This window comes from Cyanistes caeruleus, chromosome 5, assembly GCF_971803275.1.
Source record: "Cyanistes caeruleus chromosome 5, bCyaCae1.hap1.1, whole genome shotgun sequence".
In the NCBI taxonomy this organism is placed as follows: domain Eukaryota; kingdom Metazoa; phylum Chordata; class Aves; order Passeriformes; family Paridae; genus Cyanistes; species Cyanistes caeruleus.
In genome coordinates, this window is record NC_141705.1 from 49,074,155 (window position 1) to 49,090,991 (window position 16,837).

At 38.0% G+C, this 16,837-nt stretch overlaps 1 protein-coding gene across 6 annotated transcripts in view; it reads left to right on the plus strand.

Moving 5' to 3' along the window:
• PPP3CA (protein phosphatase 3 catalytic subunit alpha) overlaps window positions 1-16,837 on the plus strand; it is a 173,097-nt gene that overhangs the window by 115,376 nt on the left and 40,884 nt on the right. For all 6 annotated transcript variants that reach the window (XM_086888387.1, XM_086888386.1, XM_086888385.1 and 3 more), the window contains exons 3-4: window positions 7,090-7,214; window positions 15,808-15,919. In XM_086888387.1, the coding sequence (XP_086744513.1) occupies window positions 7,090-7,214; window positions 15,808-15,919 (237 nt within the window). The remainder of the gene's footprint in view (window positions 1-7,089; window positions 7,215-15,807; window positions 15,920-16,837) is intronic.

Consider the following 16,837-nt stretch of genomic DNA (forward strand, 5'->3'; position numbering starts at 1 on the left):
CTACCACTCCATTATGTGGCTTTGATCTGGAATTGGAAATTTTCATTTGGCACCTCACTGCTATGATACCAACTTACTCTTCTGAAAAATTCAGCTGGGTTAGGAGCATGGAGAGAAGGGATTTTTCTCTGCCAGTGTAGGTTTTACAGCACTTGGTAGAGCCTGTTTCCTGTGACTTGTTTCTGGTATCTCCTGTATACACAAAGGTACTCCTCTGCTGCCTAAGCTTATGTACCTGGTTTTTGTTTTGTTTTGAGATACTGCAAATAATATTGTGACATGGAAATAATATTGTAGAGCTATTTTTAAAATCTTTGTGCTGAAGATATTTTTCTAGGCTTGACATTTTGAAGGGCTTCTGCCACATGGGTTAGGGTTTGGGGCCTTTTTTGCTTCCTTCTTCACCAGAGAATATTAATGTCTGTTGTCCTGAAGGTCTTTTCTGATGTGATGTTTTCCCTTCTCTACTCTTTTTCACTCTGCCTCTTCAAATCAAGTGTCATTAATTTGTTCTAGCCTTCAGGGGATGGTGGGAGAAAACTAACTCCTATTAGAAGGAGTGAGCGTGGGTGATCTTTACAGACACTAGAGCTGCAAGTGTTGGCAGAGCAGAACACAGTATAGTGTCCTCATGTGTTGCACAGAAAACAGATTTTCCCAAGATGCTCTTTGTCTTTTTTTTCCTCTATGCAAAGAAGGAAAGTTGTCAGTCAAATAACACTGGCAAATCTGGCCTTGATGCTTCATTTGTTGTTTCCTTTGCTGTACCTGTGTGGCCAATGGTTTCTGGATTTATCTTTGGTTAACCAGGCCTCTTTATGAAAATACGTAATTGCAGTTTTTTGTTAATGCCAGTTCACTCTGGTAGTATAAACTCATCAATTTGCATGCAGTGACTGAAGGGAAAAGATAGATGAAAGCCTATTATAATCACGTTAGATAACCAGATATGAATATGAATGAGATCATGCTTCTTTTGGAAGTAGAGCTGTGTTGTTCAATAGACTCAGTATAACAAACATTTATATTAAAGCCCATTACGTTGAGTCTTGTAGTTGTTTTCTTAGGACAAGTTACTTAGTGAGCTGTCTATGTGATTCTGACCTTAATTTCTGTAAGTAATGAAGTCTGCAAGTTCTTTAAACAGCTCACAAACAGGAACAGAACTACATTGCAATGCAATAATGTATGTAACTTAACCAAAAACTTTGTGTCTTGAGCTGCCCTTTAATGAGCAAATGTAAATAAAAATTTCTGGAGTTTCTTCTTTTATTTTTTACTTCTTCCTTGTTGTTCTCCAGAAAATAAGGAAGAAAAATGCCCTTTCTTTAGTGATTAAAAAAAATAATAAATATATATGGAATAAAACTGTGATGTTCTGAACATTTCATATTGCTATGGCAATATATAATGTTCCTCAGATACACGCTTACACACAAACCTCATTCAAGCTGTAAGATTGTATAATCAAAGACATGTGACTCTTATACGTGACTTTGTTATTAAATTTTGAGGAAAGTCAGAGCCTTCTGGTTAATAGTTGAACCCTTCAAAAACAGTGCAGCAGTTGTTCTCAAAGCACGTGAGAATTTCATGCATATAGCTCTTGTAGTTGTTTTCCCTCATATTCATGAGCCTCTGAGGAAGCTCAGTCTTTGATGACTCAGCTACAAAAGCTGGTCTGGTTGATTTTGCTTTGCCTTTGTGTATCCACTGTAAGTACTCCTTCCCACTTGGCTTCTTCACTTAGCCTTTTGTAACTTTTCCTTCCTTCAAACTACTTAGCAAAGAGAAATCTTTAGGACATACTTCTCATTGGACATGCAGCCTCCTTGCTATGTTATTTTGTAGATCTGTACAAATGACCAGCCACGAGTCTCCTCAGACACGTGCAGGTTTACGTGGTACAATTGTTTCTTTGTCAGTAGGGCTTTGTAAGTACCAGGTGTCTTTGAAAAGCAGTAAGGGTATTGGAAGCCTGTGCTCACTGATGGAATAGTAAGCAGCTAAATGCTTCCAAAACATTGTACAAAGCAACCTCCTTTGGGATTTGCAGTCTACATTCTGCAGTGTAACTCAATAGGGTGTTTTCTTCCCTTAGGTATTTTAGTATTGTGTGCTGCTTTGCTCAAGCACAGTCTCTTGGAACTCGGTGCAAAAACAGTGAATATAAAGAACAAGTTGTCAAGTGCTGGATATTATTCCCTGCACAGTGGTGTAAAAGATATATTTGCTTGATTGTTGCTGTCATACATGTATGAGTTTGCAAATGTTGCTTCTGGAGCTGTTAGATATCTGGAGTGTTACATATCTGCTCCTAATACCTGATGGTATTTGGATGAATATTTGAAGGATTTGAAGATGCGTATATAATCCTGCAATACATGGAATGAAAATACACTTGAAACAGTAATTGTATTTTAGTATCAGCCTATAATGTTACACCATTTAAGTATGTATGTGATAAATGAGAAAATAAGTGCAGCATGCAAACTGTTGCAGATAAAAAACTTTTGAATTGACAGTATTTAAGGTAGTGTGGATATAAATTTTGTTCTTAATGCCCATTTGGCATGTGAAACCATACAGAATATTCTTTGGACTGAGTTTGTACATAGAGAAGAGCATTTAGTTATCTGAAGGAAAGATATGTGAAGAGAATTCACATCCTTTTTATTTGTGCCAATAGACACTGCACTTTAAATCACTGTTATACCCCTTTGTCATCTATCAATAAACTGGCAAATGAGCTGCCCAGGTTTGAATTTCCTTCACTGCTAGTACCACAATGGCTCCTGTTTCAGTATTTCTTGTTCCTTTGACATAAAGAAAAATCCTCACAGTGAAGCCAGCAGAAACATAAATTAATTTGTATTAGGATGACAAAAACCATTTCTCCTGTGTCTACTCATGACCAATTTCTATTTTTATAATAAAATGATATTTTATAGACAGTTAAATTGGAAAAAATCTGCTGCTATAGGTTAAGGTTGTATAGTGATCAAAGTACCCATCATAACAAGTAGAAAAACCTGCTCAGAAACACGATTTCTCAGGAATTGCAACAGCAGTCCTATGAACTTGAATCTTGTGAAGGGGCCAGTGTCTTCCTTGAAAACTTCCTCAACAAGAGAGAAATTTCTAAGGAGTCCACAAACAACTAGTGTTTCTCAAACTTTGTGATTTTACCAACAGTTAATTTGTTGGCCATCAGGACATTAGTTTCAAATAACTTAAACATTTCTTTACATTTGAAACATTTCTAGTGTGTTGTGCAGTTCTGGAGCTTGCTGCCCTGAGGGTTTAGGTTAGGATGTTGACAGGCTCAGATAGACAAATTCTTAAGCAACAAATTTGATGCCTGAACTGATCCCTGGAAATAGTGAATAGAAAAAGTTTTATTGTCCAGTAATTTTAGAATACAAAGGAAGTTGAAAAGCACTGGGTAAATTAAGCAGTGTTGTCTTCTTAGGGGAGAAAAAAATTGTTGTCGGGTTACTTTTTTATTATAAATTAATGAGTGTACAAAGGCTGTGACTTGATGGCACTTTCAGGAAATCACTTGATATTGGAAAGTGTGTGAATGCCTCCTCTGGATTTTATTTATTTATTTTTTTAATATGAACACAGCTGCTTTAAATGCCAATCCTGCACACATAGAAACCAAGCTTTACGTTCTCCGTGTTCATAGTTTAAATCCATAAGTACATCGATCCTGGAGATCTCCATTAAAAATTGAATTTCCTGCTTTACTGTGCTTGGGATGTTTTTTTTGTTATTATTTTATGGAAAAATGTTCATATCCCTTTGCATGTGTTGTTTAATAGTAAGAGCTCCAGTACCAAAAGAGGGCCTGTGCAGGTGTAACGAAACAGGATGTGTCTGGCAAAATTAACAGGAACAACAGATTCAGTGCTAATGCTTGTAAGAGAATAAACCTGAATATATAATAACTGGTGTGCTTTTAATTTTATTTTTTTTCCTGTAACAAGAAGGACAAAGGTAGTGGACTTAGCACTGTGTGGAGTGGATATGGAACCTCTCCTGTAGGCTTTTGGTGGGACAGCACTGCAAGTTCTTTCTTAGTGATGTGAAGCTGCAGCATGACATGATGACTATGGCAGAGTTACTGGCTGGTGGATGTTTCTGCCTTTATGAATGAAAATATAATGCTCTTTTGCCCCCACCTGATGAAAGATAAAGCATTGATTCAGCTGCCTGGGAAATCTTCCAGATCTGAGATTCATAGGAATTTAGAGTTGGAAAAGAAAGGTGGCAGAACTATAGGTTTAGAAGCAGTTGCTGTTCTTTTCAAACAATAAATGGAGCATAGTACTGTATGCATGCGAAATTGCCCCTTTAATTCATTTGTAAATCAGGCTATTCATGAGGATATGTTTATATGGGTTTTACAGTGTAAAGTATGTAAGCCATTCCATCCTATTCCAGGCAAAATACTAATTCAATTAACTGTATGTAACATTGTAGTTTTCCAGTAGTAACTCTGGGATTTGACAATAATAAATTAAACCATACTAATTCTTTATTTTGAGCATCTTCCTCCCTCTGATTTTACCTGCTGAATTTAAGTTTCTCTTTTGGAACTACTTAATTTGACAAGGTTAATTTTGAGTGCTGGGCTTTTGGGGGGGGTTTTGTTTTGTTTTTCGTGCATACATTTTGGCATCTATTGCTAAGTATAAAAGAAGTAGGCTGCTCTGTGCAAAATGCCTAGAATATCCATCAAGTACCCATTTTCAAGACCAATTCAGACTTTTGCAACTTGTGGGATTGCAGAGCTTTGGACTTTTTATTTCTGTCCTGTTCACTGATTTGTGCACTGCTTTTCTGACTTCTGACAAATTCAGGGACAATGCAGCTCCTTTGCGGAAAGCGTTCCAACCTTTCTGGTTTCTCTGTAATGGGCCCAGTATATTTACCTGTTCACACATGTCTGCATACCAAAAGAAAAAAAAAAAGTGTCTAGTTTCTTTGTGCTTTAAGTGAAAGTAAAAAAGTTAAATCCATTTTAAAATCTTTCAGTCTTGTTCAACTTCAGGTTTTTGCAGTTGGAGCAAATGGGGGCGGGCGATAATTGGTAGAGCTGTACAGTTATGTAACTAAAAGCTTTTCTGTTGCAAGTTAGGAGAGCAGATTGCCTGGCCATCAAATTGTGACACGTGTTTTTAATCTTCCCACAGTGTCCATGCAGAGGAGTACAGTCAAGAAGTATGTACTGGTTTGGTAGATTAATGCATTCAAATAAAGATGTTACAAAATAATTTCTTTTGGGGTACAAACTTTTTTTTTAGAAAAACAGTGGTGGTGTTAGACCACGTAGGGATTTAAATAGTATTTATTTTGCATAATTAATGGCAGATATTATTCTTAGGTTGAAATTGTAGCTGTTGATGGCTTTTAGCATGAAAGTTGTCATCTAAAACTCACAGTGGGGAATCAACTGGTAAAAAGATTATACAGTGTATCATAGTGGTGATAAGATAAAATATGATATTTTATGGGGAAAATATCACATTACTATCACAGAAGGAATGGTCAGCTAGCCAGGAATCATGAATTGTGTCACAAATTTCACATAAATATTCATGAAAACAGTGACTGAGATATCAGTGTGTTTTTTTTCTGTACCCAGAGGGTGAGTGGTTGGTTTGGTTTGGATGGGGGTTCTTTCTGGCTTTTGTATTTAGTTTTTTTGATGGAATGACACTATATGGGTTTTATTGTTAGTGTATACATTCAGGGAAAAGGGATACAAGTATAAAATTACAATGTGAACTGGACTGAGATGAAAGACAATAGCATATGAACACTTTGCACTGTAAGTTTGTTGGATTTGGTACTGCAGCTATTGTGTATATAGTGATTTCTTTGTGGAGTTGTGACTTCAGCTTCTCCATGGCATGTTGACAAATATGAAGTCTGCTTATCTGTAGTGGGACAAAGCTTTACCTGAAAGAGAGCATCTGAATTGTACTTAAGGTGGGCTGTTGCTGCATGATAAGGCCTATCTGTGAAAAAGATTTTTTTGTTGGGTTGGGTTTTGGGCCATTGAAGGGCCAGTTTAACCTGACCTCAGCACCACTCAAGGCTTTTAACATCACCTTGGTTAATGATCATCGCCATAAAAACTCCAGGCTTGGCCCTAAATGGGATGTGTGTGGGAGAAGTTATCTTTTGAGTAGCAGAAACAAAGCAGGTTTTGACACTGCAGTCTTAAGCATCCATGGGCTTCTCCAAAAGCATTGCCTGCTTTGCTGCAGATGCTTGAAGTCACCCACCAGGGAGTCTGAAGTTTCACAAGAGAGCAGAGCCAAACTTTGTGCCCCAAGGCATAGACAGAGGCATCCCGGCCTAGCCCAGGATTCGTGTCACTTGTGCTTGGTCTGTCATGTTTATTTGGGCTGCTCCTTCTAGGGAAACAGCCTCTTAGATTGGCTTCATTGCAATGAAGGTGAACAAATCATAATTATGGGAGGTTAAATAAAAGGGTAGAAGTTAAAGTGTGAAACACCAGTGTCCCCTTGTGTAAGGCATGGTTTGGGAAAGCAAGCAGGATGTTTTTCTGTTCAGAAAGCAGAAGTCAGAAATGGGTCAGTTTAACGAGGCGTACAAAGGACAGGTGTGCTTTGCATTTTATGGAAAGCCTGTTGCTGTTCCTCTGGGTTTAAGACTACGAAGAATAGAGAAGTAATTTTAAAAGAAAGAGTAGCTTTTCTTGAACATGTTCTTTTTTTCATGGCAGCTTTGGTTTGTCTTATTACTGTTGCCAGTATTGTGTGCTCTGGTGGCAGTACCAGGAATGGACAGATATCTATAAAAATCATTATAGACCGGATTTACCTGATGACTCTCCTTTAGTTACTTGTTAGCCTTTTGCACACACATATATGGATGTACATTATAGAAAACAGCTTCTGCTTAGCAGCTGCCAGTGCTCAGCTGCTGCTTAACCAGTGGATGATGCACAGAATTGTCATAACACATTTTACAACGCAGTGACTTTGGATTGTGCATACCTAAGATGATTTTTGCATGGTGAATCTAAATATTGCTCCTCTTCTGTTCTAGTTTGTGGAGACATCCATGGTCAGTTCTTTGACTTGATGAAACTGTTTGAAGTGGGAGGTTCTCCTGCCAACACGCGGTACCTCTTCCTGGGGGACTACGTGGACAGAGGGTACTTCAGCATTGAAGTAAGTTTCTAATTTCTGGGTTTGGGTGCAAAACCGCTTGCAGCGTATTACGTATACTTACCATCATATCTTCACTAGTTCAGGAGTACTGAGTCTCTTCACAAATACCATGTTAATGTTGCTGGTGGTGTTTTTATAAAGATTACTTGGAATCTAGCCAAATCCCACTATATCTGTGCTGGAAAGCTGACACAGAATGGTGTTAACTAGTGGCCATCTAAAGGCAGAAGGCAGCCTGCAAAAGCTAAATAGCGTGAGTAGACGTGAGCTGTTAGAAAATAGACATAACAGAAAAACTTAACCTGTGACCCATAGTTTAGTTTGACTTTAAGGTTTATTTGATCTGAGTTTCCTGGATGTGAAATTTTAGGAGAATGGAAGGGCTAGATGAGAGGTAAATGGGACAAAAAGACAGCACACAGCATGCTGTGCTGGAGAAGATGAGTAAGTTCTGTTTAGATATGGCATGCAGGAGTGCATGATCTCTGGCTTTTGATGCAGCACTTGAATCCACAGAGAAGTGATGCATGAGCGCCCTGTTGGTGGTGCTGAGACCTGGTATAGTCTCCAGGTCAGGCTATAGAATGTGGAAGTTAAATGACATCTTCAGCTGGCTTGTGAAAGAAAGTGTCCTGTCCAACCTGCCAGCTTTGACTAGATAAGAATCAAATACCAAACCCAAATCCTCTGTTCCAGTGCTCGTAAAACAAGCTAGATGTTTTCTTCTGTCCTGTGCTATTGCTTGATTTTTACAAACTGACAAGATGAGGCGCGCAACTATTGAATAAAACATCATGTGGATTGGTTTGTCCAGGTTGTAGCTGATCTAGTCATTGAACAGTCAATCAGAAGCCCTTGCTGAACTCTAGAGCTACAGCTTGACTGTTTCTGAGAGAAGTTGAGACTCAAACTCCCTCTGAGTCAGGGCAGAATGCCCATTACCTGTTGGAAACAATATAGATGCTATGATACATGTCTGTGTGTCTGTAACTAGATTAGATGGCATCATGTGAGATCACATCTACTGCTGTTTCATTCTACATCCCACATCAAAGTACACCATTGCCATATTGGTATACAAGTATATAAGGCCAAGCAGCTGAGTTGTTTATGGTGTTTGGAAAACAGATCAGTATATTATCTTGCCAGTGTTATGTTTAAAGTGAGAAGTTTCTGAAAAATTAGATTCAATAAAATTACTTTTGTTTTATTAGTTCATTTTAAAATTTCAAGTGTTAACAGAATCTTTTGGCACATTTTACAAATAGAAATATGCTATTCCAAGTACAGATGTGCATAGTCAGGATTTAGTCTCATACTGAAGTCAGAACTTTGATTGTGATTTTTTTTTTTAGCTTGAGTTCATGATTTTCTTGAGAACTGATCCACAGTGAGCTGTGAACTAAATCACTGCTATGGATTCTCATGCTGGATTGCTTGGGGGAGATTGGGAAGAAGGAGCAGGAAGAGCTTCACAGACTTAAACCATTGTGCAGCTCTGTCTTGAACTACCATTTTTGAGTTGTATTAACCTCATTCATATCTTCTGTAGTCTTTGATTGAGACAAGATGTCTTTGGAAGAGGAAGGTTTGTCTTCACTTCTATATACACAGGCTTTTAATAAAAGAAATAGAACAAGTGGATTTGCTACAGCTTTCAAGTACTTCTCTGACAGTTTACCAAAATCTGTTTCAGGGCTATTACCAATTAAAGACATAGCAAGACATAGAAAACATAGAAAACAGTCTATGAATATGCAATAATCCACTTAAAATTTCTTATTAGCAACCCGTGCATACATACTTAGCACATTCAATTCATTGAATTCAGTTTTTCCATTCAGGAACATGGCTTTTTCACTGGAAGCAGTATTGGCTTCCACCAGCGCCAAGAAAATATCTCAGATGTCACTTCTATTACTTCTTTTGTATGTTAGGTTCTCAAATCACTACTTTTTTTGGTTTTTTTTTTTTTGTCACATAACTGATTTTCCCCACCTGTCACCTTGATTAAAGAATGTCTTTGAAAGGGAAGGCAAGTTTCAGTTTCATAAGTGTATTTAGATGTAGAGCTGTGCAGTCAGGCATGAACTCAGCACAATAAGTAGTGACAAGGAAAGTAAATTTGTGAAGAATGCAGCTTGGCATTTAGAGGGGGAGAATGTTTTTGGTGGAGAAGGGGACCTAAGTACATAGATCAGGCACCACCTCTTGTCAGTACTTTGTGCTGGGGAAGTCATGCTGATAAACAGCCCTAGCCTCAGTTCATATCTCTACCACACCAATCACATACTGATCTTTCTTCCATCCATCTGCTGGCTCCCCTTTCTGCTATGGAGACAAGAGACTATTGCAGTTCTGGGGTCTTTCCAAAAGAATTAAGTAGCTGGTCCAAGGTACTAATCATGAGTAATGCAAGCTTTAAAAAATATTCCCCTTGACTGCCGTGTGATCTCCAGTGTAAAAGTGACACCATTGAGCTTAGACCAAGCTGAGTTCTGATAGTGGGCGAGATAATCCTTCTCTGTGGGCTGCAAAGCATTTGGGATTCTTCTGGATGAAAGGTAGTACATAATGCAAGCTATTATCATTAAGAACAGAGAAAGAAATTGCATAAAGTAGGTGGAAGGCATTTGATAATTCAGAGGGAAAAAGAGAGAAGTATTTGTATAAGGCACTCAGCAGAAATGTCAGTCTTTGCCCTATGGAGCTTTTGATCCAAGGGCTCAATTTTTAATGTGCATGTTCCATTTTTGCTGGAGTTAGCTTCACTCCTTGAAGAGAGGGGTGTGTGTTTTGTGTCTTTTATATTAGTTCTAACCAACGAGTCAAAGGATGAGAGACTGATAGAGAAGTTACAGCAAGTAAAATTAAAAAATGTCAAACTGTAGGTAGAATGAGACAAGGTTTCTTGTGACAGACGGAATGTTTATTCCAGATCTGTGTTCTCTTTTCCATTTGACCTTTTGGCAGAGCTGGACATTTCTTCACTTTAAAACAACACATTTCTGCAATTTAATACAGTTCATTTGTTTCCTTACCTATATAACTGATAACATTTCCCTCTTGTGCTTGTGCACTGTTCCAGGGGTTTGGCTCCGGAGTAGAAGAAACCCCTTGGTTTTGGCTTTCAAATGAGTTTTATGGTCATGGAGAGTAGAAACCCAAATGATCAAAACAGAGGACTATTTTTAAATCTGAAGAATAGTTAGAGCCTAAGTGGTTCTGCAGGAATAGGTTGTAAGCAAGAATGACTAATCTCTTTACCTGAGTCTGAAAACTCTTTTTTGAAAAGCAGACAAATGCTGTGCTGTGTAGGGAAGAGCACATACAGACTGGGTTTCATCTCAGTCTTAGGAAAATTACAGAGTAAAAGCCAACTATAATGCATTATTAATAATAATATGTAAAGCAACTGTTGGAGCTATTTTATTGCTCAATTCCATATAACAACATACTGTTTTATATGTCACTTGACCATCATAAGGTAATAGTGATCATTTTTGGCAGAGGAAAGAGTTAAAATACAGAGAGTTGTACCAATGTGCAAAACTAACAAAGCTGGAGTTATGTTTTAAAATTCAGAACATGCATACATTTCCCTTCCTGAATGCACAGACTGAAATTTCAGAAGGTGAAACTGGTTTTGTGGTATTTCCAGCAAGAACAAAGTGAGGTGTTTGGACTGAGTCTGGAATTTGACCACTGGATCTTGCACCAATTAAAAAAAAAGCATCTGGTGCTTGAGATGCTTCTGAATTCAGTGAACTGTTGGAAATTAAATGGTCTCTCCCAAGGAAAGAATTACACATATATAAATTTATGTTAGTAAATGGTGGGTGAAATTAATGCTGGTGAAGTTGTGTGTTTATTATCTCTCAAGTCCCTGTGAACTTTTAAGGACTTAGTTGGAAGAATAAACACCTTTCAACATCCTCTGTTATTGTAGTGTGTTAAGTGTGTTTTCCAGTAAACAGCTTGATTTAAAATAATTTGGGCTGGTCAGGAATACTTCACCAGTGAAGTCAACAGTATTTTCAATTCTCTAAGAGCAAAGAAAATCCTAGGACTTTAATTGTCCTGAATTTCCTTGTCCTTTTCTTCTGTAGACTAGTAGCAAATATCTTTTTTCATAGCAACAATTTGCATCTTGTGAGAAGTCATTTTTGTATAGCAGTGCTCCTCAGAGCTGTGAATATTCAGTAACTCAGCAAATTTGGATTATTTATATATATATATTAGATTTCCAAGCTGGAACATCTGTGTGTGTCAGGGCTGTCCTTGCAGCTTGACTGGTACTGTGCCGGCTGTTCCCAGTGTGAGTCCCCAGCACGCCAAGGACCCCTTTTGCAGGGGGAGAACATGTGATGGCACCATTGCCCCTGTACTGATGCCATCTCTCTGTGGGACACATCTCGGAGAACAGCTGTGGCTTAGACACAAGGTCCCAAAAATGAGAGTTAGGAGTCATCACTTGAATACCTGTTTAGAAAGCACTAGCTATAAGGATTAGAGGAACATTTATGAAAAATAATTTCCTAGTCACTTTTTGGTTGAAAAAGAGGTACTTCTTTTTGGATATTTTTTATCTTTTCAGATATTATTTCTAAAGGCTGAAAGGGGAGTAATGTGATATAAACATTAGCAAACAGTATATTGCGATTTTGCTTCAATCCTACTTGTGGTGAAGACAATATGACTTTTTCTTTATCTGCACTCGTGTTCAGAATTTTCTTTGTGCTCAAGGGATAGTAGTTCAGAAATGGCAATAAGCTGCATCTCTTATGAGCATTCTGGTACCAGCTGCAATGTATTTTTATTTGTCTCTGAAATCCTGCCATAATAAATAGTCACCCCAGTATCATGAATGCAGCTACGTGTGTGAAAAGGTACATGGTTTCCATTGTGATAGTTACTCCATTTTAGAAAGCTGTATCTCTACTAGGTATTGTGATGGCATCATTATTTCAGTGTACCTAAAGTAATCCAATTTCTGTATTTAGGTGTGTTAGTGCAAAAGCCATGCCAGTCCCACAGGTCACAGAGCATCAGTGTGTGGCTCAAATTATTCTTTCAAGTGTGAATTACCTCACACTTACTCACACTTTATTTTCTCTGCTGGAGGAGTGCCCAGTGCTGTCCGTCATTTGGTGGGGTAGTTCACCTTTTGTGGTCCATGCGAAGCCACGCAGCTGGCAGTGAGCTGCATCTCTCTCGTCCTTGGCACTACCAATACTGGAGCACCCAGAAGTGAGCACTGTGATGCTGTGGTTGTACTCGAGCAGCCATGGTGATGCTTTTTTTTAAGGCTCCTTGCTTTAATCACATAGCTTGAGATGCCTAGAAGAGCTGTGGGGCCTTTGGTTTTCTTTTCCAGGATGGGCTGAGATATGGAATTGTGCAGATGCTCAAATTCAGCATGCAACAGTGGAGTTAAATCCCAAGCCTGCTTTTAGAATGTGGGCCTTTGGCTTACACAGTGCTTAATTGCACAGACCTTTTCTTTCCTGAAGCTGAGGCTGCCAGAACCTCAGCAGGAAAATAGCTTGACTAGGGGAGCTAAGAGGTGAACAGATTACCTCTTTGTTACAGACTTAACATATCTACAATTTCAACAGCTGAAAGACAGAAAACAAGTAAGAGGGGTTTGAGGATCCTCAGTTAAGAACTATAACTTCTTTATATCTATCTATCTATCTATCTATCTATCTATCTATCTATCTGTTTTTTTATAGGGTGAAATGAGACAGGCAAAAGTACCTTACAGAGGTCTAGATTGCAAGGTGCTCACTGTATGTTTTGCATAGAGGTACAGCAGAGCTGATGTTCAGTATGATCTTAATGAAAAAGTTGAAGGAAGAAAGGTATTTTAAAATTTTATGTCAGGGAAGCAGTATTACAAAATACTTAAAGATTTGTAGCTTAGATTTTTCACAAGGACAATTTATCATAAATCTTCTGATTCCAGTAAGAATTATGATATGTGAAGCACAGGTAGGAAAAAAATCAAAACCAGAATGTTTGATCATGATTTGTTGTTTGAACATAAGGGTTTTTTGTATGTAAATGACTAAGTTGAAAAGCCATGAAAATCGTTGCCCTCATATTTTCTCATTAGTTTGCATGGAAAAAACTCTTCCAATTAGTTTTTATTTACTATTACAACATCACTGAACTACTGAAAGGAAAAGGGAGCAAATTAAAGGAATCATCTAAACAAAATAAGTGCTTGATATAGTACTGCTGAAAACAAAAAATGTAAATAGTGGGCTTACATTGCTTGAATAGTGGCAGAGAATTAGAACTTTCTGGACTGTATTGATCCTCTGTTACCTTCTGTCTGGTTCTCATGAGTACTTCAAAGGAAGCATAGAAAAAAAAAAGAAAAAATAAATCTATGATAAGCAAATAAAGAGCTACCAACCTGTAAACAAATACCTAATGCCAAAAAGTTAATTCTGTCTCTCTTTATTTTCCCTGCTTTCCAGATCTGGACAATATTTTAAATATGGAGTGCTTATTTAAATCTTGCCAGAGCTTTTAGGAAAGTGAAAACCTTAATTACAAAGGCAATGTAAATGACTTTTTTTTTTTTTTAATATGCCATTTAATTTAATCACTAATTGTGCTTTTCTAAAGGTGTTTTGGCAGGATTAGAAGCTCTAATGTAACTTGGATATGACTTTAAAAGCTGGAGCTTTTCTTGCATGGGTGGGAATGTCTCTTTAAACTTCTCTCACAACATTTACATCAAATTTTTGCATGAGTCTGTAACTTTCAAGCGGAAGGTTCTGTAAATTGTTGGAGAAATGAAGGAGTCATCATCAAAAAGAGAGAGAATTGCTCTGGTGGTGTGGACAAGTTCAGGTTTCTTGCCCCATTGGAGTAAAACCCTCAAGCCCAAGTCTGCTGGAGTTTACAGAGGGACAGAAGACTTCATCCAGGCACACCCTTTGTGGTTGTTTTGAGCCACAACAGATGATTCCTGTGACCTAACACCATAATTCCATGGTGGATTACATTAGCATGATTTCCCTGGCATTGTGACATCTTTCTTGCTTCCTGCAGTGGCAGTAGCACCAGGGATGTGGAAGAATTGGAAGAGCTGGGAGGCCTTCTATGTGTTTTCAAGGGGGAGAATTAATTTTACAATTCCTCGAATATACTGCCTGTATTTTTGCTGTTCTCCTCTGTCTATGGGCCCTCTGAGTAGAAGAACAGAAATTACAGATAAAGAACAGACGAAGCATTCAGAAGTTTACATGTAATAAACTCAAGACAATGAGGAGTAGTATAAAACTCCTGCTGCTGTGTGATTATCTATTGGTAGTGTGAGCACAGACATTCTAATACTGAATCCCTTCTTCTTTTCCTTTTTTTTTTTTTTTTTTTATGAGTTGACTGTGTAGCAAAAAAGGTAGCTGAAATCTACATGTTAAGATGATGAAAGTTTCTATTCAGCTGTTTTTCAAGGCACTCTGAATTGCAGAAGGGAATCCACACTATAATGTCAAGGCGTTACATTTATAGCAATGCTGATGTTGTTCTAATCCAAAACAACAGAATGCATTCTGAGTTTCCAATCTATTGGTTATTAAGTTAAATTACTTTTTTTTTCCCAGTGGAACAGAGAGGAGTCTTACGAAGTAGATGTAAATTATAGGGGGGGGGGGTTTGACACCTTTTGTTTCTTGTACAGCATTTCTGCAGTTCATAGTTATATAAGCAAGGAAAGGATGGAGGAGAAACCATTCAGACAGTTTTTCTAGCTTTCTTGTTTTTGAGAGGACTCTGTGATCTCTACAGTGTACTTGCTGGTAGTGGGCTCATCTCATGGGATGAGTGGGTTTTATTTCCATCAACTTCCTTGGAGCTGTGAGCTCATTTTTGAAACAAATATTTTTAATCAGGTGGTTTAGTAAGGTCTGAGCAGAGCTTATCCTCTCCAAGTCTTTTTTTTTTAATCTTTAAAAACATGTCTAGAAGAAATGTCACCTCAAATAGAAATCTTTAGGAAAGAGAAAAGTCATCATAAAAGCTTGGCAGTAACTTCATTTTATGCATGAGCTTTGTGGATGTTTTTATCCCATTGTATATAGAGAACAATGTTAAGTGAAAAATGAACAAGCTTTCATGTAAAAACAGTGTAATTCTGAAAGCTGAGGTATTTCCTGAAGTGTGAGTTAAATTGTTTTGAGGCAGATTTTTCCTTAAGCCAGGAAATACAGGTCTTCCGGTGAAATTGTTTCCACTGGAAGGTTTCTGCACTGCTTTCCAGGTGGAGAGTGTGCACTTCATTGTAGAGATGAACAGCAATTGCTGTGTGAGAGCTGGGGCTGCTGACGGCAGTGTCACTCAGCAAAAAGTGTAAAACTCTATCAGAATATACCCACATGGGCTTCAGTCATTCCAGGCTGAAGTGCAGAGAAGTGTTTGAATGTTGTATATGAAGAATGAAGTTCATCAGTTGAAAATAAATGCTTTGCACAAATTACTTTTACTTTTTCTGCTGTTTTTTTTGTGATGAAGGGGAATGTAAATAGTTCTGTCATTAATTATGAATTCTGTTTTTCTTTCTTGTTCTGATTTGCAGTGTGTGCTGTACTTGTGGGCCTTGAAAATCCTTTACCCCAAAACACTGTTTTTACTTCGTGGGAACCATGAATGTAGACATTTAACAGAGTATTTCACATTTAAGCAAGAATGTAAGTCTATCTTGCCTTTCTCCTCTTAACTCCTTTTTCAGCAACTTAATTTGTAATTTTACAAATACTTTATACTGGTTCACTATTAGTAAATTTTCATGTACTTTTCATGTTAACTGCCATTAATTTTAAATTGTTGTTAAATCCCTGTTCCCTGAGAGGGCAGTCGCCTCTCAGTGGTGTGGAATGGAAGGGCTTAGAGCCCCCCACATGTGAGCTTTCCAGCCTGGTGTGGGAGCATCCTGGGGCTATTGTGGGTCCATCTGGGCCTGGATGCTCTTGGTAAATGTGTTCTGCTGCTGACACTTCTTGCAGCAGCTGAGGGTTTGCTGCCCACGCAGCAACCTGGCAGGCAAAACCTGCTGGCACACCAGCCCTGGCACCTGTGTCAGGTTCCTGACTGCTGCTTAAGGAGGGCCTTATCTCATGGAGCAGGAGGAAAATACAGGGAATCTTTATTTTAGTTTTTCCTTTAGGTATAGCATTTTCTTATTTATCCTGTGTGTATGCTTAAACTTCTCAATGTGCTGTTTTTATATGAATTCCTTTCTGTGTTGCAAGAAAGGATGCAGTGACACATAAAAGCTCATTAGATGTAGACCTTTACCTGCACATTGAAGCTTTTTTCCCCCTGTGACACTGTAAGATAAAACTGTGGCCGCAAGTGTGTGTTTCTTATTTACAAGGGGGATAAAGGAAATGTCAATTGGCTCAAAGGCTTCATGGTTTACTGAGTTTAATATGCATATTGGTAAATTAACATTTCAGCTTCATTGTACCACCTCGTTCATTTCATAATGGCATTTCTGTAGATAATTAATTATAAGGGACTGGGCTAAAGTTCTGACTATTTCATAGAGAGTATATTGAGTAATAATGATGATAGCCAGTCAGCAGATGTTTTAAGGCTTGCTCTAC